General features: G+C 34.1%; 1 protein-coding gene across 2 annotated transcripts; it reads left to right on the top strand.

Moving 5' to 3' along the window:
• Positions 1 to 1,409: 1,409 nt before the first annotated feature.
• TSPAN19 (tetraspanin 19) lies at positions 1,410 to 17,520 on the top strand. Of its 2 annotated transcripts, XM_033118173.1 has the most exons (8): positions 1,410 to 1,942; positions 2,030 to 2,102; positions 6,581 to 6,705; positions 7,920 to 7,994; positions 12,468 to 12,578; positions 14,588 to 14,731; positions 15,660 to 15,743; positions 17,000 to 17,520. In XM_033118173.1, exons 1-8 carry the CDS (start codon positions 1,877 to 1,879, stop codon positions 17,066 to 17,068), a joined length of 747 nt encoding a protein of 248 aa, XP_032974064.1. In that variant the 5' UTR covers positions 1,410 to 1,876; the 3' UTR covers positions 17,069 to 17,520. The 2 variants fall into 2 exon arrangements, with proteins under 2 accessions (XP_032974064.1, XP_032974065.1); XM_033118174.1 differs by lacking the exons at positions 15,660 to 15,743; positions 17,000 to 17,520 and adding an exon at positions 15,011 to 15,151.
• Positions 17,521 to 22,786: the final 5,266 nt, after the last annotated feature.

Here is a 22,786-nt window from a genome sequence, read left to right as displayed (position 1 = left end):
AAGCAAATTTGGGAGGAATATATTGAACAGGCTGGAGAAAGCCCCAGGTTTCCAAGATGATTTCATAGAAGAAAACAAATTACCCACCTTAGACTTAGACTGAGAGAAACATAAACTTCAGTTTATATTTATATTTGGGTCCTTTAATAGAATATTTTAGCTTTGACTCTAATGTGCTAATTATTACCAAACAACAGTCAAGTATATGCCTTTAGCCTTTCATACCAGAGTTACTCAGAGAGATCTCATTCATAGTCTCCTTTTACTTTCTTATTCACAGAGGTCAGGACTTTTGGCCTAAGTTTTTGTTCATCCTATATGAGAAGAGCATAACTTTCTCACATGCAGAAGTAAATGGAATTGATGCCAAATAAATAAATAAATAAATAAATAAATACAGAACTACATCTTGGGGAGAAACAAATAAAAACTCAGGCAGATGTGTCAGCTTTAGCTCAAGCAGTTATTTTGTCATGGCAGACTACTAAAAATCAGGCAGTCTTTCCCACTAAGTGTCCCATTCAAACAGGTCAAGCACTGGAGGAATCCAGGAATAAGACTAGAGGCCAGAAATTGGAGAAACTAAAAGACAGCAGGAGAGTTCCAAGTAGAGGATGGAATAGGAAGCCCGGAGAGGCTTCCCTCAACCCCGGGGAAAAAGAACCTTGGGAGTTTTTAGGAGGAATGTGCACTCAGGTCAAAGTAGAGAGGGAGGTGCATGAGCTCTAACCTAAACATTTCTTACGTCTCTACTTTCCAATGCGTGCGTCATGCCAACAGATAGATTGGTTTCTTCCTAACTAGGCAAAAATAGCTTCAACTTTGTCTCATTAAATCTGTCATCATGTGAAGTATTCATTGCATGTATTAAAACACGTAACTTATAATTTTTTTATGGGCTAGCTAGAATTAAAACAATGAAGGAAAATAGAAAACCCAGAAACTTACCCAGGAAAATTTAAAACTTTGGTATCTAATAAAGCACCAAAAACGACTGGGGTGTTAATTTTTCCATAGAGGTTTTAGGAAAATTGGCTCTCTGGAAAATACTTTTTAATTAAAACAACATTAAATTACAATGTGTATGGCCTAAATTATAGACAAAGTAAATAATACTGGGGGTGCCAAAAAATGTACACATTTTAAGACATGTTATCTATGTATTATTTTTCGAAGTTGAATTGAATTACTTAATGTGTAATATGATGTTTGCTCCAAAGATGGCGTAAATTAAATGAATGCTAGCGTCATTCATTGTATTACAATGTTAATACACTTTTTTTTTCCTTTCTTAAAATGTGCATACATTTTTTTGGCACCTTTTCTATAATTCATTCATTCAACAATTACCTGTTGAGTACCTACTATGTGCTAGACTCTGGAGTTATAATAGTATTCAAGACCTACTCTCTTCCCTTAAAGCCTCAGAGACAATGTAAGAAGACAAGGAGAAAATAGGTCAAAATTGAAATTAGGCAATGGAAGACCTCAAGGAGGATCTGGCATTCTGGGAAGGAGTAGGGGCATGCAGAGGTGAAGTAAAGCTTTCTAGCAAGGAGAAAAGTGTGTTAAGACTGCAAACTATACAGAATATTTTACTTTCTGAAAATTGCAAGTTCAGTAAGGCAGCTATTGAGATGTTGTTATACAAAAATACAAATAGAGAAAAACAGGTACAGTTTCAAGGTATCTCCAATATGTCCTTATATTCTAGAGGGCAGAGGGGAATGTTATACTGACCACTGGTATGAGAAGAAAAGTATACAAATAAACGACATTAGTAGGCAAAATTATTTAACATTGTTACTGTGGCGAGAGTTTATAGTAAAAGTTGTGCTTATCTTTTCAGAATCATCAGTATCTGGGGAGAGAAAGAATGTTAAGGAACAGCAAACCATTAATTTTAAAATACTTTCTTACTCTCATTAATGGAGCTTTCTTGGTAAGACCCTTCACAATTATTTAGTAAAGAAAATGTAATGTGTTTTTACTGGCAATCACTAAAAATCGCATTGACTCTTTTTTGCAGGTTTTTGGACTTTCACTCATGGGATTTGCTGCATGGCTTTTATTAGATAGAAATAATTTTATCACTGCTCTAGGTATGTGTTTTCCTTTCTCTCTCTGAATGAAACAAGATATTCCGTTTTAAACAATTGCATACATGATGTACTCAGCAGGTGGCAGTATTTCTTTAAAACTCAGTTTTCCCTCTGAAGGTCTGTCAATCGGTTTTAGAAACATCTTATTAAATAATAGTACTTAAAGTGAAGACCATAAAGGAGAGAGAATTTGGGGAGAGAAAGCTAGGAACTTTGGCTAAGAAGGATAATATAAATGGAAAATTGGGGTTATTCTGCTAACTCTGGACCTTTACAGATCTGTAAACTTGAAAAGATAATGGAAATCAACCTAGTTTCACTGCCCAAGTTAAAATTATTTAAATCTTTTAAAACTCAGTTATCATCTACTTTCACCATCGTATGGTTAGAAATAAAATATAATATTCCCTATTAAACAACCTAAGTGTCTATCAATGGACAAATGGATAACGAAAATGTGGCATATATATATATATATATGCCACATTTTCGTTATCCATATATATATATATATATATATATATATATATATATATATATTATTCAGTCATGAGAAAGAAGAAAATCCTGCTGTTTGTGACACCATGAATGGACCGTGAAAGCATTATGCTAAGCGAGATAAATCAAATAGAGGGACAAATACTGTATGATATCCCTTATATGTGGAATCTAAAAAAAAACTAACCTTGTAACAATAGAGAGTAGAATTATAGTTATCTGGGGCTGTGGGGTGGGGGAACTGGAGATATGTTGTTGAAGGGTTCAGACTTATAATTAGTAGATAATTAAGTTCTCGTGATCTAATGCACAACATAATTATAATCAACAATACTGTATTATAAATTCCAAAGTAACTAATAGACCAAATCTTAACTATTCTCAACTCAAAAAGAAATAATAAATATGTGACATGATGAAGGGGTTAGCTAATGCTACTATAGTAATCATATTGCAATATATAAATGTACTAAGCCAATACATTGTATTCTTTAAAGTTACACAATGTTTCCCCGAAAATAAGACCTAGCCGGACCATTGGCTCTAATGAGTCATTTGGAGCCAAAATTAATATAAGACCTAGTATTATGTTATATTATATTATATGTATTGTATTGTATTATATTATATTATATTATATTATATTACCCAGTCTTATAGTAAAATAAGAACGGGTGTTATATTAATTTTTGCTCCAAAAGATGCATTAAAGCTGTTGTCTGGCTAGGTCTTATTTTTTGAGAAACACGGTACAGTAGTACCTCGGTTTTTTAACATCTCTGTTGACGAACATTTTGGTTTATGAATGCCGTAAACCAGAAGTAAATGCTTCAGTTTTCGAACACGACTCAGAAGTCGAATTTATCACACAGCTGAGTGCAAGATCCTGAGGCCTACCTGTCGGCTGTGTTTGAATGTTTCAGAGTTCGTGGATTACGTTCGAAAACCGAGGTACCACTGTATTTCAGTTGTATCTCAATAAAAATATTTCCCAAAGCTGTTTAAAAGACTCTGGAGTTAGTCTCACCCCAGGTAGCCAAGATTGTGAAACACAGGACCTGTCAGCAGCCATGTTTCATCTTATGATCTGAGATATATCAAAAGCTGGTCTGGAGAAAAAAGAGGAATCAGATTCCAGAGACAGAGAGACAGATAAGAGAGAGACATCATTCACCTCTGATTTTCGCAGGGCCCAAATGCACCTCTACTTTTCCCATTGTTGTTCAGATATTTTTTGCATGTCCCCAGTATTTACTAAATAATTTTTTGATATATATCTATGTCTATATATATGTATAAAATATTTTTTTATTTTTATATATTATTTAAATATATACCGTGTTTCCTCAAAAATAAGACCTGATATTATATTATATTACCCGGTCTTATATTATAGTAAAATAAGACTGGTCTCATATTAATTTTTGCTCCAAAAGACACATTAGAGCTGATGATCCAGCTAGGTCTTATTTTTGGGGAAACACGGTATATATATATATATATATATATATATATATATACATTTAAAATATTCCTCAAATATGAATAAAATAATTAAATACATTTAACTTTATTTTAAAAAGTTTACATCTTTTCACTGCCCATATGTTAGCATAGTGTGGTATGCCGTGGTCACTGTGGACTGAAGTTTAATACCTTAAGGGTTATTTTCATATGAATATCCTTGGTTGGCAGGAAGGAGCCACATTTCGAGTGCTCCATAGCCATATGTGGCTATTGGGTATTGGCTACTTTATTGGACAGCACAGATATAAAACTTTTCCATTATTTTAGTAAGTTCTACTGCACAGCACTGTTAATTATTAAATATACGGCAAAAGCATGTGCTATACAGCCAACCTATTTCTCAGTGATATCAAGTAAAAAAAAAGTGTTTATAGGAAAAAAAGCTAAATAGAAAGATTTAATGTGAAATAAAGTGCTACAAATTATTGTATAATTAGCTGAACTTCAGTTATACCTAATTGCCTGGTATCGTTATTTTCTTCTGTTCCCATACTTTGCTTATGGAAAAGCACTCGTGAAGCACTCTGAGCGCATTAGCTGTTTGCTCAGAGTAAATGAGTGTGGGACTTTCTTTCTTTTCCTTCCCCACAGAATGACAATCATAGCTTCCACTTAAGTAGTGTTGATGCTGTACCAGGCACCGGGCTAAGCCCGTCCCATACAATAGCTAATTTAATAATAATGTAGTAATTAGTGTGAACCAAGTCATTTTCTCGTCTTTTTTCCCCTCCAATTTGGACTTGACAGATCATTCTCGTTAACTGTAATGTTCTTGCTTGTGAAATACCCCTGCAAAGTAGCAGGAAACTTATCCTTGAAGGTGTTTTGTTTCTTTGTTTGTTGGTTTATTTAATTGTGCATTTAAAATACATAGTGAAATCTCATTTAAGGTTTCAGTATGGGGAACTGAAAATAACAGTTTGAGGCAAAATCAGTGGGGTCCTCCCTTCTTCTTTACTTCCATCTTTCAATTAGTTTGCCTCTTTTTAAATTTACCTGCCCTCACCTCTCCATTCATAATAACACCATGCCACCTAACATCTCCATCATCTCCATCTATTCTCCATCACTGTAATAGACTTTAATAGCCTTGTGCCCTAATGTCCTCTCTCAGCCATCTTCCAGATACCACTGAAGTAATTAATTTAAAAGGGGAATTTAACCATGTAACATTAAAAGCCTTTCTCTGACTCACCACTGCCATTATTTATTCATATGACAAATATAGTTACAGAGCACCTTCTACCTGTTGGGCACCAGCCCGTGAGCTGAGGATACAGTAGTATAAAAGAAAGATAAAGGTCCTGTCTTCATAGAGTTTAATTCCAGTGAGGAAGACTGGAAAACACCATATAAAGTGCCCATAATTTGGGCCCTGAAACCTTTACAGTCTCACATGCCTCAAACTGTAAGCACCAGCAAAGCTGAGCTTCCTACACAAGCTGTGCTTTTGTGTGTCTCAGGTGCTTCTCTCATTCCAACCTAGGTATTTCCAATTATCATTTAAAGCCTATCCAGTAACCTTGCCTACCTACCAAACTCCACCCCCCCCCCCCCCCACCGCACTGGATTGGGTGCTCTTGTTCCCAATGGTGTGCTGGCAAATAGATGGAGAGTCTTGATTTATGGTATTTGCTGATTTCCGTGCTTTAAATACTCCTATAAAGGCCGAGTTCAAGGCACCAGTGTGTATTGAGTTGGCTTACAAGTTTTGTGGAAAATTGACAATTGGTTTTTATGAGCCAGAGCAAGCTGGCTCCAGCATACCACTGCCTCTACTGTTCTCCCATAGAACCTAGGCCATATTTAATATATTTATCCCCCCACCGCTTTTTTAACAAATATTTGTTGAGCATTTAGTGTTCTATAGTCTGTGCAATAGCACTAAGCATTTAACAGTCTGTTGAATGAAAATATATATATATATATATATATATATATATATATATATATATATATATATATATACACAATTCTCTAGCACAGAGAGCTCAGTCTAGAAGTGAAGGGAAGAAAATAACAGTTTTAATGGGTTCATATTAGTAATAAATTCAGGGTAACTTAACCTACATATTAGGTATTTAATTTTTTTTTTTATAAAATAATGAATGACTGAATGAGTGAATGAATACATAAATGTTTGGATATACATTAATCATAGAAGAGTTCACCTTAGAAAAAATTGTCTTCTTTCATAGAAGACAATGAAGATTATGTAAAGATAAAAGAGATGTTCTGAGATTGAAGAAATTATCCATCATGGCACTAAAGGAAGAAAAGTTACTTGCTCTTGCTAAGAGTAAGTAAGAGGACATAGAATGAGATTTTAAAAAGAGAGTGAAAGAATACTAGCGGTTTGGCAACCATTGCTTAGGGAAAACTTGGGTTACTGAATTTATTACTAAACAGAAACAAATATCACTTAATAATAAGTTATTCTGTGATTTCCACAGATGAAAATAATTACTTGATAGTATGTATTTTTCGAATTTTGATTGGAACTGGATCGGCTGTTGTTCTTATTTGTCTCTTGGGTTATTTGGGAATTCACTGTGAAATCAGATGTCTCCTAAGCCTGGTATGTATTTCACTTCAATATCCTGAATGTGTATCTTCCATGTTGAGTGTCCAAGTCACACAAATGAACTGAATGATTTATGTTACCATAATAACACTGCAGGATAGTGTGTCCCTGGGCATAAGGTAAATGAAATGCCCCATCCCTAGAAACTGTTCCAGGTAGAATTTTCTTGAGGAGTTTTCCATGGGTCATCTCTGTACCTCAGCACTTGCATACTTAGATATTAATTTTTAGCACAGTATCAATAGGAACATATCTCCTAGGGTGAACTACAAGGAACCAAACTTAAGAATCTGAAGACTAAAATCAGAATAAAGTATATTAAAGTCAATGAGCAATGTAGCTTAGCAAGGAAAAGGCAACATCCTGTAGTCAGCACATTTTTCCTATGGGCACACCATGTAGAAACCTAACTTATAACTGAGATCACACTTTATTATTTAAAAAAAGAGAAATGTAACTGCTGAGAGAGGCAGATCCCAGCATCTGGTTAGCGCTCTCTCTCTCTCTCTCTCTCTCTCTCTCTCTCTATCTCTCTCTCTCTCTCTCTCTCTCTCTCTTTCTCCCCCCCCGCCCCCAAGGCATGTAGCATGAACAGATAAATTATAATCAGGAATATGGACCTGAACATAAACCATTTACCATACGTATGGTAGGTATGGATCACGGTTCACACCCTTAGATGGAATATAGTTTTTACCATTTCTTTAAATCTAAGTAATTTTAATTTCACAGGCACTCTCCTGTCAAACAGATAAGACATTTAACTGCAGTCACGTGTCTTGCCAGGAAGAATGCCGAGATACTTAGCTTTTATTTATCACTAAAATTCTGAGTGGTCACTGTGGACAGTGGTTTTCAGTCTGTTGCTCAAAGGTACTAATTGAATTTCCTTCTGTGACAGATTTAGATCTGAATGAAGAAGTTATCAACAACTCCATTAGACCATGTAGTCTGCGAGGGTTGAAATACTATCGCCTCTTTCTATGTTACTCTCACCCAAATGCTCATTGACATTTTTTTCCTTTGTTTTGTTTGTTTGTTTGTTTGTTTTTAAAATGTCACTCATGTATATGAGGGCAGGAAACTTCAGTGATACCTATGTATATTTTAAGACTGAGTATTTCATCTGCTGTCCATTTTCCCATCATTGTAGCATCTAAAAATATTTGACAAGCATTGTTGTCATCTCTATTTTTCTTTTGTTTTAGTACGCAGTGCTGTTAATGTGGGCCTTTGGTGTTCAGGTTGTACTTTCAGCACTCATCTTCATAAAGAAAGAGGAGGTAAGGAAAGATCATCTTTTTATTTGAAATCTAAGGATGATTGGATACCTTAGATTATTGAGACTATGGGCCTATAGACAAGGCTAAAGTGAATGTCTTTTTTGGATGGTGGGGGGAGTCAATAGAAGTACTAGAATTCTATATAGGAAGGGGCCAGACATTAAATTGGAAGGATGAGTTCAGCACTTGTCTTTAACTTTGTTTGCAGAAGTAACAAGGATTGTGGGAGAAGAGGTGATGCTGAGTGTGGAAAATCCAAAATTGCTTTGCCCGCCCCTGCCCCCAGCCCAGCCTGCTCTCTGTACTACTGCTGACCCAATCACTTTACTATATCCTGTTCTTATAAAGAAATACTTTTAGACTTGTACTAATTTGAAATTTAGCAATTTCCTTTGAGTATGTAAGGTGGACTGAGGAATTCATATATTTTGCACAGGTATGGTCATGAGTGATAGTTAAATTAATTAGAACAAGGTTTATATTTATCAAGTTCAATTTAAAATAGCACATGATAACTTGCCTGAAAAAGGTTTTGTAACAAAAACTTACCTATTAGAGCCTATGGTTACTTTTAATCCTTTCAGAAATTTCAGCAGTTCATTGCAGTCAAGGTCTGTCTTTGTATCATGAGAGATCCTCAGTTAGTGAAAAGAGCGTGAACTTGAAGTCATACAGATCTGCATTATGACTAGAGATCAGCAAGCTGCTTAATAGCTCTAAGCTCTGTCTTCATCTGTAAAGTATGAAGGGCATTTAGTACCCACCTACCTCATAGAGTTATCATTAACAGACAACTTCCTGTCATAGAGTAGCTATTTAAGAGCTCTCTTCCTTCCCTTTATTAATTTAGAAGGATCCCCTGATTAATTCCTATGCTTCCTAGCATTCAGATTCTCATTATATGTAGACTCCTAAGCAACAGCCAAACCCCAGGAGAATCTTTCCTATGTAACACCACTGCCATCCAATTTCATTTCTTCTCTTGTGCTTGGCATCTAACCTGGATATCTAATTACTTAAGGTCTACTGTCAATGGCCTGGAATTTGTAGCTAAAATTTCTTCTTTCCACATCCAGTGTGTGTGTGTGTGTGTGTGTGTGTGTGTGTGTGTGTGTGTGTTCACACACGCGCATACAGCAGGTGAGTTCTGTAAATCCGCTTTGGTGGCAAAGCACCAGATCCCAACCCATCAGCCTGTAACCTATGCACCCAGTGATAGAACCTGAATATAACACTTAAGGACCCTTAAAACATAAATATAGTTTATCAGGGTCACCCATATGTACTTAAGTATTATTCATACACTGCTCTCTACTTATTTTTAGAATAAAAAGAATCATTTAACAATTATTACCATGTGCCAGAAGAGTATGATAAGCACTTTCTAGGCATATCAGTCTTCACAACAACCCGTAGAGAAACATTGTTAGTCCTACTTTCTAGAACAGGAAACTGAAGCTTCGAGAGGGGAAATACTTGCTTAAACATATGATGGCTTTAATGATAGAGCCTGGACTCAAACTCTTATTACCTGATCCCAGAGATAACAGCGTTGTTTACATTGATTTGTTTTCTGCATTCAAACCAGATTAAGGTTTTACGAGCTCTATATTTTTCTTTTAAAACTTGTGTATGTAATTTTACTAACCATTATCACCCCAATAAATTTAATTTAAAACTTTTATTAAACTTATTGGGGATATTGGCTAGTAAAATTCTATAGGTTTCAAACATGCAATTCTATAATACGCCATCTGTATATCGCATTGTGTGTTCACCACCCAGAGTCAGTCCGTTCTCCTTCCATCACCATATATTTGACCCCCTTTACCCTGTTCTACCACCCCCGGCCTCACCCTCTGGTAACCACTAAACTGTTGTCTGTGTCTATGAGGTTTTGCTTGTTTGTTTCTCTTGTTTCTTGCTTTCAGTTTTATATCCCACATATGAGTGAAACCATATGGTTCTTGACTTCTTCTGTCTGGCTTACTTCGCTTAACATGGTAATCTCAAGATCCATCCACATTGTCGCAAATGGCAGTATTTCATTTTTTCTTATGGCTGAGAAATATTCCATTGTGTATATACCACATTGTCTTTGTCCAATCACCTATCAAAAGACACTGGGTATTTCTATGTCTTGGCCACTGTGAATAATGCTGCATTGAACAGAAGAGTACATATATCTTTATGAATAAGTCTTTAGAGATTTTTTGGTAGATACCCAGAAGAGGGATTGCTGGGTCATATGGTAATTCTATTCTTAATTTTTTTGAGGAACCTCCATACTATTTTCCATAGTGGCTGAACCAATTTACATTCCCACCAGCGGTGTTTGAGGGTTCATTTTTCTCTACAACCTCTCTGACACTTGTTATGACTTGTCTTGTTGATAATAGCCATTCTAACAAGTGTGATGTGATATCTCATTGTGGTTTTGATTTGCATTTTCCTAATAGCTAGTGAAGTTGAGCATTTTTTCATGTATCTGTTGGCCATTTTTATGTCTTCTTAGGAGAAGTGTCTGTTCAGGTCTTCTGCCCATTTTTTAATTGGATTGTTTTTGTTGTTGTTGTTGATTTTTATGAGTTCTTTATATATTTTGGATATTAGCCCTTTATTGGAGGTGTTGTTTGCAATTATCTTCTCCCATTTGGTCAGTTGCCTCTTTGTTTTGTTGATGGTTTCTTTTGCTGTGCAGAAGCTTTTTAGTTTTATGTAGTCCCGTTCATTTATTTGTGCTTTTACTTCCCTTGCCTTTGAGGTCAAATTCATAAAATCCTCTCTGAACTCAAGGTCCATAAGTTTAGTACCTAAGCTTTCTTTTATGCAATTTATTGTTTAAGGTCTTATATCTAGGTCTTTGATCCATTTTGAGTTAATTTCGGTATATGGAGACGGATAGCAGTCTAGTTTCATTCTTTTGCATGTGGCTTTCCAATTTTCCCAGCACCATTTATTAAAGAGGCTGTCTTTTCTCCATTGTATGTTTTTGGCTCCTGGGTTGAAAATTATCTGCCCATATATATGTGGATTTATTTCTGGGTTCTCAAATCTATTTCATTGGTCTGTGTTCTGTTTTTCTGCCAATACCATGCTGTTTAGATTATTGTAGCTTTGTAGTATCATTTGAAGTCAGGGAATGTGAAACCTCCTGCCTTGTTCTTTTTAGTTAGGATTGCTATGGCTATTCAGGGTCTTTTCTGATTTCATACAAATCTGATAAATTTTTTGGTGCTACTTCTTGAATAAATGCCATTGGGATTTTGATGGGGATTGCATTAAATCTGTATATTCCTTTGGGTAATATGGCCATTTTAACTATGCCAATTCTTCCAATCCATGAATATAGGATATCTTTCTATTTCTTTTTATCCTCTTCCATTTCTTTTAATTTCTTATAGTTTTCAGTGTATAGATACTTCACAATCTTTGTTAAGTTTATTGCTAGGTATTTTATTATTTTTGTTGCAATTGCAAAATAATTTGTTTTTCATTTCTTTTTCTGAAATTTCATTGTTTATCTATAGGAATGCAATGGATTTTTGTACACTTATTTTGTATGTTTCAACTTACTGTATTTGTTTATTGTTTCTAATAGTTTGGGGGAGAGTCTAAATCTTATATGCCATTTACAGTGTTTTATTCAATTTTGGAGATGTATTAAGGCTTCAATGGGTTTTTATCAAGTTGAATATGTCTGAGGGCATTTTATTTCTGTACTGGTCATGCAGATTATTTATGAAAATCATCTTTACTTTTATGTACTAAGGTGTGGTTCATATGAACCCTGGACTCCCAAATAATGCTTAGAGGGTAAATGAGGACATAAGTCTGCCCTTTCTCCACACCAATATAAAAAGAAAAACATATCATTTTCTATTCTAAATAAAAATTAAGTTAGAGAGTAAGTTAAATAGGTAACTTACAGATCTAAACACTTTATGGTATTCTAATTTTAAATGTATTAAAGTGTAGATATATAAGTAACTGTGTAAGAGTTGAACTTGTACAGATGTTTTAATTTCTGTAGTATTCGTATCAGTTATTTTATTTTCATTATTCAAAGACAGCATAATGCAATGAAAAACATTACACTAGAATTTAAATGAATCATATTTACAAGTCTTAGCTCCTCTTCCTTATTCATGTACACAAAGCAAATAGTTAAATATTCTAAGTTTCTGTGTTCTTGTTCATAAAATGGGAATAGTATCTGTCCTTCATAACTTTTGGTAATTTTGAGGACCAAATTATGAATTAGTTATGAAAATCATATCAACTTTTGAATGCATAAGTAAGACCAAGTGCATTCACACTCACTGAGATTGCTAAAAATAGTCATAAGAAAGCAAAAAAAAAAAAGCACTTAGAAATAAGCATAAAATAGTAGACTGACTTACAATACTCTTTTATGATGAGCCATAAAGAAAGTTTCTATCAAAATTTCACTTTTGATACAATTTTCCACAGGTTCACCAAGTATGGCATGATGAAATTGACTTAGTCATTTCTCAGTATGGATCTAAAGATATGCCTGAAGACATTCCAAAGTGGACTATTCTGAATACTTTACAGAAAACAGTAAGACACAGTTAGCATAAAACTAAAAATTAAATGTGAAATGTGACCCCTGTAGGGTAGTGGGGAGACAGGGAGGGGCAGGGGATACTGGCAGAGGAATGAAAGGTTCTAGTGTTTCTTCCAAACAGGGTTTAATTGCAGTTTCCCCATTTATAGATCTTGAGTTTTATCTTCCTTGCGTAACTTACATCTCCTTTTCTGGATTAACTGATGTGCATTTTAACCTGGTTTCACCTATAAAAATGGCAGAAGGAGGGGGTCATCTGCCCCCTGCACCTGTGGGAGGTATGTCTGAGCACAGTCCCTGCCGGCAGCACAGTGGCATGGTGGTTCCCATTGGAGCCTGAATGTCAGGATTGCCATGCAATAGCTTGGTGACCCTGGACAAGTCATTTTCTGAACTTCATGAAAATATTAGTAAAATGAGCAGAATAACTCCTACTTTTGGTTGGCAGGAATTAATGAAATAAAATGTTAAATATTTAGAAAGCCGTGGATCTGGGACATAGTAAGCAACACACACTTATCAGTTAATCTTGCTAGAATTATTATTTAACAGTTCAGATTTTTCTGGGCAGGGAAGGGAATTGGTATGGTCAGCCAAGTAATTTACAGGAATAGATCAGCACATGTAACATAGTAATTGCTTGATAAAGAAAATAGGAAACATTTACATAGTAACAGGCCCTTTGGTAAGTGCTTTGCATATATTAACTCATTTAATCCTCCAACCCAATGAGGCCAGAACTCTTATCCTCATTCTGTAGAACGACAGAGATATTCAGTAACTGAACCAGTGTCACCCAGTTTATAAATGGCAGAGCCAAGATTCAATCCCAGACAATCTAGCGCTAGATTTTGTACTCTTAACTGCTACACTAGAGGCCTCACACAAAACAGTTATTATTTTTAATAACAAATGCATTTTAAGGGAATTGAAATGTAATGATAAATGCTTTTACTCTGCATACTTTTTTCTCTGATGTATGTGATCTGTACATATATTGCATTTTCAAATTGCAGAGTATGGAATTTTCTTATGGTCATAAACCAATAAACAAGAAAACAGTTCTATGTATGATTATAATTACTATAGGGTATTACTATGGTATATTAAAATATACTATATATAGTATAATTAATGAGAATCCAGCTTACAGTTTCTAACCGAGAATATAATTGATACTGTTTATTAGGTTTGATTGGTTGAACTAACTTTTAATATCCAAACTTTAAAGCACTATTTTAGTCATTCAACATTTCCAAGATTGTGCCAAGATTGTTGGCACATATTGTAACATAGGCAGTACTGGCGTTACAGTTTTCAAAAAAAGTATAAAAAGCAATCAAAAGTGAAATACTCCAACATTTTCTTATTTCCTAGGTGATAAATGTATAATCTGATTCTTTCATATCCTCCCAACTCAACTTGATAGGATTGGAAGTTAGATATTTCTTAGATATTAGGTCATTTTTATGACTTTCTTCCTAAACATATTTTTTTGGTTCTTTGTGGCAATTTTTTACACAATAAAAAAATTTACATCTCACATCAATCCTAAGAAAGTAGAAATAATCCTGAATCTCTTTATGTATATTAAACACATATAGCAGCATATTTGGCATAAATATAAAGATAACAGCTATAGTTAAGAGGAAGATGTGGCTAAGGTGATTCTTCTATGTTCTGGCCCTAAACATGATTTGTAGTTTTAGTAAAAATCAAACATACCTTTCATCCTGGGCTCCTATAAGATAAATTCAGATAGAACAATTTCATCCAAACATAGCCCATAAGTAGAGATTTTTATCTCTGGTTAACATCAACAATAGCAACAACAAAGATAGATTAAACAAACATAAATGTACTTATTTGTTCAACTCGCTACATTTCAATGGAGAATAAATGAATAAATTCATCATGAAAATATTTTAATATTCATAGGAATTATATAATTAACTTTATTTTGAAATATTTTATAGTAAAATTCATAGAATGTTCTTTCTAGTTACAGTGTTGTGGCCAACACAATTACACCGATTGGATAAAGAATAAGAATAAAGAAAATTCAGAACAGGTCCCGTGTTCTTGCACGAATTCTACATTGAAAAAGTGGTTTTGTGATGAGCCACTGAATGCAACTTACCTAGAGGTAAAGATAAGTTAAGACTGCCAGTATTTATAGGGTCCCCTCCCCTCTGTTTGCAGGTAAGTTTAGAATTCAGAGGAAATTTTTATATAAAAACAATGTTATTCATGGTGATTAGGTTCTTAAGTGACTTCACTACATTGAAACAATAATTAGGTAAATTGTAGTATTATTTCAGGTATATAATAAATAAATAAACTCTCTGGGAGTGTGTCGTCTAAGTCCTCCTAGAACTGATACCGGCAACCTTTCTCCCCAACCATCTTTTCCAAATCCTTGCAGAGGGAGGAGGCACTTTTGGCAAATATATTGGGAAGAGAACTACTATAGCAGAATTAAAGTGGTATAAGGATCAGCAAAACCTGAAAGGAGGGGACCCAGCAATGACAAAAGTGGTGTTCAGGTAACGGTGGCTGAAGCAAGAGTACAGATTCACCTGCTGCTACTTATAGGTATGAGATAGTGACAAACTAGGAAGTCCCATCCCAAGAACTTCTAACAGTTTGTGTAGCTCATATACGAATGTAATTCTCATTTTAAGATGTACCTTTCAATTACATAATTTATTCATAGATAAATAGAGCATTTTTTTTTTTAAAGCTTAGCTTACTTGGGTACTAATCATTTTAGGTAGTGGTATATACCCTGCTGAATTACAATGGTCTGTAGAAAATCAAATCCCTCTCAAAACTTAATAAATCTCTGATTTCAATTGCATACCAGCATCTCAGCAACTTCAAAAATAGCAACTGAAGTGCCCTGCTATCATATGAAGCTCCCTGGACTAAAAAGTCCAGTCTCCAGTTAGACATTGACTTGCTTTTTAGACTTTGGTAAATTTCTAATCTCTATGTCTCTTCTCCTTTGTAATAGAATTATGTATAAGACCATGTCTGCCTCCAAATCAATTTAAGTGACTTCTTTTCCTTAGGGTTGTGAAAACAAAATCAACACATGGTATCAAGCTAATGCTTTAACATTAATTGGAATTAACTTTGGCCTTTTGGTTACAGAGGTAAGCTTTTGTACCTGTGTTTAAAGATAAAAAATATTAAGTATAAGCTATACAGAATAAGCTGCAGAACAACCAGGTGGAGACCTAATCAGACAAGTTAATCCAATAGGAACCAGGACCCTGAGACTCTTCACACCAAAGACAGGCGTAGGTCTCAACTGTAGGTAACATCCCTAAATCAGTCAAGTGGGTGGAGCCCGTTAATAAGTGGTCATCCTGGCAGGTAGTGACTTCCTTGATTTGTGACATATATGTAAAAATAATACTCCCTGTCTTGGCAGTGAGACCACCATGTTGGGGAGTCTGCAAGTTGGCAAACTTCTGAAATCTAGGCAGATGTTTGATGTTAGTAATTCTGTTCACTCATAGACGCAATAATTCATTCATTCATTCAGTAAATTTGGAGAGGGGGAGAACATGTTTGTCAGATGCTGTACTAGATGTTAGGGATACAGTGTGAAGCAAAATAGACATATTCCATAACGTGAGGGGTACCAACTGCAGAGTTGAGAGTCAGAAGCAGGACTTCGTTTTCCAGTCTCAGTGAAGACTGATGAGAGCAAGCGAAAGCTCAGGGAAACTGTGACAGTGGGTAGAGTATCCCAGTGTTAGATAATCTTGGAATGAATATATAATACAGAGTTTGACCAAAGCAAGATACTGAATTTAATTTTATTTTGGTCTACAAAAACACTGACCTAAGGTTCCATAAATTCTCTTCAACTGGTAAGTTTTAGTCTCAGAATGATAGTAAACCAAGACATTTGTATGAGCATTAATATTGTTCTTTTGAAATGTTTATTCTCTAGTGTGTCCATGCTGACATATTTAAGACAACACTGAAGGGTGATGGTATCTGTACTCCATTTTAATATCTACCCTTTACACACCAGTTTTCATGATCCTATGCCAAACAGAGGCAGTATTGTAGGATTGATCATATAGTTAGATGACAAACAAACAAACAAACAAAAAAACGGTTCAACAAGGCAGCTAGCCCAATAATAGCCAAGGTCAGTAAAACTGAATAGTCTATTCCTCTATAAATGAACTTGGTGACTACTGTGGTACTCTAGCAGACCCACTCTGCAGACTTTTTATTCACCATCATAGTACCTTACTCTGAAATTTTCTTATGCTGTTTTATCCATTTTCCCTTTACTGTATGCATTAGGATGATTATATACGTAGTGTTAACTTTATAAATTTTTCTTATTGATTACATTTTGATCTCTTATTATTTCCTTTTCTTCTAGGTTTTGCAAATCTCATTAACTGTCTCTTTCCTCAGACATATCAAGAATAGAATATATGCAGAAATGTGATCTTTGGTATTAATTTGTACAGAAGATTGAGTTAATTCTCAAAATAATCATTGTGTATTATTTTATTCTAAAAAAACTCATGAATTACTTTAATGAAGTGTAGTGTAATGAATTACTTAATAAAGTCATTGGTTATAGGTAACATAAAATTATTGAAATTATAACAAATCATTCCATGAGGTTTTTTTTTTCATTCTATGAGTTTTTTATTAATTTTTGCTTTCTAAAATATCAAAAATTAGAAAATATCAAAATATTCTGTAGCTCAGAACTTGACCTTGACTTAGTTTCTGAATTCAGAGGATATCACTGCACATATTAATTCAAAATGCGCTGAAGTACCACACAATGTTTTGAGTTTTTTATGTAGGAAAAATACCTATATGATGTTCAGAAAGTACTAATTACGTAAGCAATTATAATATGTACCTAACATTTGCAAAATTTAATAAAACAACACTGATTTATAGGAGATTTAAAAGAAAATTGAAAATCTTCATGACACTTGTATACTGAATTAATCATGTCTCTCTTCTGATAATGCTTACAAGTGGATAATAAACTTAACATTTTAGAGATTTGAATATACTTTGTGGTAATAATAAAATAATAAAGTAGCAATGAATTTTTAACTATAGCCCCCCAAAAAAATCTATTCTAAATTATCACTGAATTCTCTTGTTCCTCATTTTCTTCTTTTTCCTTGAATTTTGTTCAATGTGTGCATGCACAATTCTCTGAAGAATACAGAAATAACCTACCCGTTCTATTTTTATAGCAATGATATTATGAGAACAGAAAAAAAGTCCTTTGAAAAATAAAAACTATTCAGATGTGAGGTATTACTGTACTGTTGTCTTTTTATAACAAATGGCTGTCTTGACCTTGAGAAGATGAAAAAAGAATAGATTAACTAAAGATCCCACGTTGCTCCCACTCTTATAGAAGGTTCACTCTCATTTACTAATTTAGTCATATCTTTTTTTATCTATGTACTCAGTACATTGCAGATTTCAGAGACCTATAGCAAAACATTTTTAAGTCAGCACAAAAGAAAATAGAATAACCGAGATTTTTCAAAAGCAACCTGTAAATAGATACGCCTTCTATGCTTTAAGGAAAATTCTCTTGGGATTTAAAGCTCTTTCAAATTCCTATTTTCTCAAAAATACGCCACAAGAATATACTAATAGCAAAAATCTCTCTGTTACTTGGGAGTTGAAAATGAACTTCCTGGTAATCAAATAAATATAGATTATTTGATTACATATATTTGTTTTTGCATCAAGGAAATAAAAAAGGTTTTCTATGTACTAGGTTCCCTATTTTCATTTAATACCGTTAATTCACAAAATGTATGCACCACTTACTGAACCTATCAGCTTTATGATTCTCGGGAATATTACTGTGTTTCCCTGAAAATAAGACCTACCCCCAAAATAAGCCCCAGTTAAGATCGTCAGCCAGACAGACGCATTTAGTACATTATGATGATGTTCCAGAAAAAAGATGACATGACTGTACTTGAATAAATGTAGATTGTTGTACATGGAAAAATAAGACATCCCCTGAAAATACGCCCTAATGCATCTTTTGGAGCAAAAATTAATGTAAGACCCGCTCTTATTTTCGGGGAAATACAGTATAAGACCCAGTCTTATTTTTCTGGGAAACATGGTATCTGAAGGATGTTGATTTACGCCTTGAATAAAATAAAGACTTGTTTGGTAAAATAAAAGAGTATATCATGATCATATCTCTCTCTTTAATCTTGTTTTCTTTTCTTTTTTTTTTAAATTCTGAGATAGAAAACAGTAAATCCTGAAAATCAATCTGGTTCAGAATTGAACCGTTCAATTTAATTTAGAATTTACGGCAGCACCTAATCCTGACTTCCCCTTCAAAGTGTTGTATCGCTTACAAAAACACATTTAACTTACTTCAGGCTCTCCATCTTAATTATGTTTCTAAAATTCAGGGTGATTTTTTGATGATACTACACAAGTGGAATACTTTCAAATGCTTCTATTATAAGGATAGTCTATCTAATCTATCTAATAGATAAGGATATGTGCATTCAGTCATCACGCATTTATGGCGCACCAACTATGTGCCAGAATCATTGCTACCTATTGGGATATGAAGATGAAGAGACCCTACAGGGCTGGCTTCATGGCCATACAACCTCTCCTTTGCAGAGCCCCATACTTGGTTTAATACTTGGCAGTTGCCATCTTAAAATTTTAATAATTTTAGAACAATGGATGTCACATTTACATTTTGTGCTGGGCTCTGTAAATTAGGTAGCCAGCCCTGTCCCTCTAGTTAAACTCAGTCAATCACACAGCCTGACATGTGAATAATTAAGTTTTATCTACGTGATATTTTTTTATGGACACCCAGAAAGAACATCCTAAGTTTGCCTTAGAGGATCAGAGAGCATTTCAAAAAGGAGAACCCTTTTCAACAATTATTTATTGAGTAACTGCTATGTAGTGAGCAGTTTTCTAGATGCTAGAGAATCGTGAATAAAACAAAAACAAACAAAAAAAAATTGCTCTCATGGAGGTTATATTCTAGTCAGGGGAGCCCAAACAACAAAACTAATATATCAGATGGTGGGAAGAAGTATAGAGAAAATATAAATCAGGGTAGAATACAAAGTGTTGGGGAATTAAGAGGATTGCAGTTTTTAATAGTATGTGCAAAGAAGATCTCATAGAGCCTCACAGAGAAAATGACTTTTGAGTAAAGAAACGAAGGCGATGAGAGGGTGGGAAAAGGACACTGCAAGCAAGAGGAAACAGCAAGCAGGAAGGAAGAAAAGACGTGAGGCAAAAGTGAACATGCTGATTTCAAGGAAGGACAAAGAAGCCAGTGTGACTAGAGTGAAGTGGGGTTAGGGAGGCACGAGGAGGCTGGGATGAAATGTTCAGAGACAGGAAAGGTTCTTGTAGTGGCTTGTCAACCACTCTGGAGATTTAGAGTTTACTGAAAAAAATGAGAAGCAATTGACAGGTTTTGTACAAGTGACATGGTAGGCTTGTATTTCAGTAAGAGCAATCTTGCTGCCACGTTGAAAATAGATTAAAAGGCACAAGTGCAGAAGCAGGGTGAACAGATGTTTTTATTTAATAACCCAGATAAGAGATGATAGTAAGTTTAGCCAAAGAATATAGGTGGATTCGGTGAGAAATGATCAGATTCTATACATGTTTCGTGGTGGGGTCCTCATAATGTGCCCATAGTTGAGTGTAGAGGTAAAAGAAAAAAAAAGAGGAGTCAAAAATGACTTGAGTAACTGGAAAGATGGAGTCACCACTTACAGACTTTGGGAGAAGCAAAGTATTTTAAGTTAACACTTAGCACTTCAAAAGTCCTACAGAAGTGATTTTTTGTGTGTCTGAATCCCCTACTAGCCTGCAAGAAACTCAAGGCTAGTGATGTTTGGAGCCATCTCTGCAGCTCCGAAGCCTTGCTCAGTATTTGGCAATGTAGGTGGCCAACAAGTGTTAATGAACTGCAGTAAGTCAGATTACTCAGTATGCCATCAGATAAAACCCCATTGCCCTCTTAGGTTGTCGGGTGCTGACTGTACTCAATGGCTTTGATTTCATTAGGCTATCACAAATATCATCTGTCCAAACTTGTTTGGTAATTAGTAGCTGCTAGTTCAATTAGTCACTGCCACCCACATCTCCTTTCTCCGGGAACCTGAATGATGGATGTTAGCAGAACAAAATCTTCTTTAAAAGGATATAATTAAAACACTTGAAAAAAAAAAAACACAATAGAAATACTATCGGATAATCCTAAGTTTTTGTTTAATGTCTGCAACATTTGTTTAATATTTGTATATTTTATTTTATTTTTCTGGAGAGTAATTAGGAGAATAATTATTCAGGGACGTAAGATTTCTTGGCAAAAGGAAAAAACCAAAAATTGAATGTTTTCACTGCTGTGATATAGGACTGCTAAAGCAACAAACAAAACAAAAACAAACAAAAAAACACTTTATTTTATACTACCTCTTATATTTCATTGTTTAGTCTCTTATTTATTTTTAGTTTTCCTATCCTCTCCTATTTATTTTTGAAGCACCCTTTAGATGAAAAAGAATAATGGTATATTCCAGTAAATCTATATTTATTGAACAACAATGGGTTTTAACACTATATGAATGATAAAACCAGGGAGAACGGAAGCTATTCCTTGACAAAATAAATTATAGAGATGAAGCCTTTGCTAGTATTCTGAATATGTGGAACAACGTAAAAGAAAATATTTTTGTACAACAGCATTTGCAATGTGAAAACAGTGTATAATCATTGTTGAAAATTATTAAAACTTATTACTAATTGCATTCAAGTACAGTAGACATTCTCCTGGATGTCTGAAAAGATTTATGGAATGAAATATGCAGAATTGTTGATTTCTCTAATTAATAGTTCATTGCATTTGCATATTTTATTTCACAGGAAACGTGTAAAAGACATGTCTGTAGTGATTTCTACAGTTTTTAAGGAAAATACAAAAGTTTGTTTAAGGTGTGTGTAAGTATATGTATATAAGTAACATTTAAAGTATCATATGTAGTGGAATTAGAAAAAAGATATATGAAAAAATCAATCCTTTCCTGAATTGTCTAAAGTATAGACACGTTGAAGTGTGGGTAAGTCAAATTTTATAACTGATACTCCAATGTAAGTTTTTTACTATTTATTCATTTATTTCATTTTGCTCAGGAGGAAATGTTGTTTTTGTGTTTTTGTTTATGTTTTTGTTTTCATTTTGAAATGTTTTTTATTACTATGGGAAATCTAGAAAACCGAAAGTATTAGGAAATATTTAACAAAATCTGATTTAACAAAATCAGCAATTTTCACATTGTATTAAGTATATCACTAATGTGTCTAAATTCTAGTAAATGAAAAATGGCTAGACTGTCATGGACCACAAATTCAAGTCAATTGAGATTATAAGACTTTCTTCTGTTTTTTTTTTTTTTTTTTAAAATACAATGTGTTTTGAAAGGTCTACAATTTTATAAGAAAATCTGGCAAACATCAACAACCTCAAAATGAATTAGAAACAAAACAGTCATAACATTGGGAAGGTTATTTTTCAAGTCTGTATGATATAAAGATACTGAGTTTCATTGTTTACTTTTGTGTGTATTGATGTTTGACTTTCTGGTTTAAAATTTTTCTTTTAAATCCAATCTGCCTGAACTATTGCTGGATACCTGAAACTGTGAATTAAATTAGTAATTCTTAATAAACATAAGAAACAGATTACCCTGCATTCCGTTATACCAATTTTCATACATTTATGTTATATATTTATAGTAGCATATATTCACCCATATTCATTAAAAGTGTCACCATTATTTTTCCATCTTTCAATTTTAGTGTATTTTAAAGCCTACCAATCCTTTAATATTGCTGATATTTCTATTCAATCTATAAACACTGTACCAGCTGTGGATTTGCCATCAGAAAATTCAGTTTTGTGTTTTGTTTTGTTTTTTTCAGAAACCTCCCCTGTCTTTATTTTCTCTAAGTTAAACCTATGAGCCCCAATATCATAACCCTACCTGGGTGAACCTTTCCTTTCCCTGGGTTTCTACAGGGAGACTCACGTGTTGGCAAGAAGATTTTTTAAAAAAAGGGTCCTCTCATTTTCTGGGCATCCAGATCTCATTAAGCCCTCTAGGAT

The sequence above is a fragment of the Rhinolophus ferrumequinum genome, chromosome 10 (genome assembly GCF_004115265.2).
Source record: "Rhinolophus ferrumequinum isolate MPI-CBG mRhiFer1 chromosome 10, mRhiFer1_v1.p, whole genome shotgun sequence".
Taxonomy (NCBI): Eukaryota; Metazoa; Chordata; class Mammalia; order Chiroptera; family Rhinolophidae; genus Rhinolophus; species Rhinolophus ferrumequinum.
This window is presented reverse-complemented; position numbering and strand designations above follow the sequence as displayed.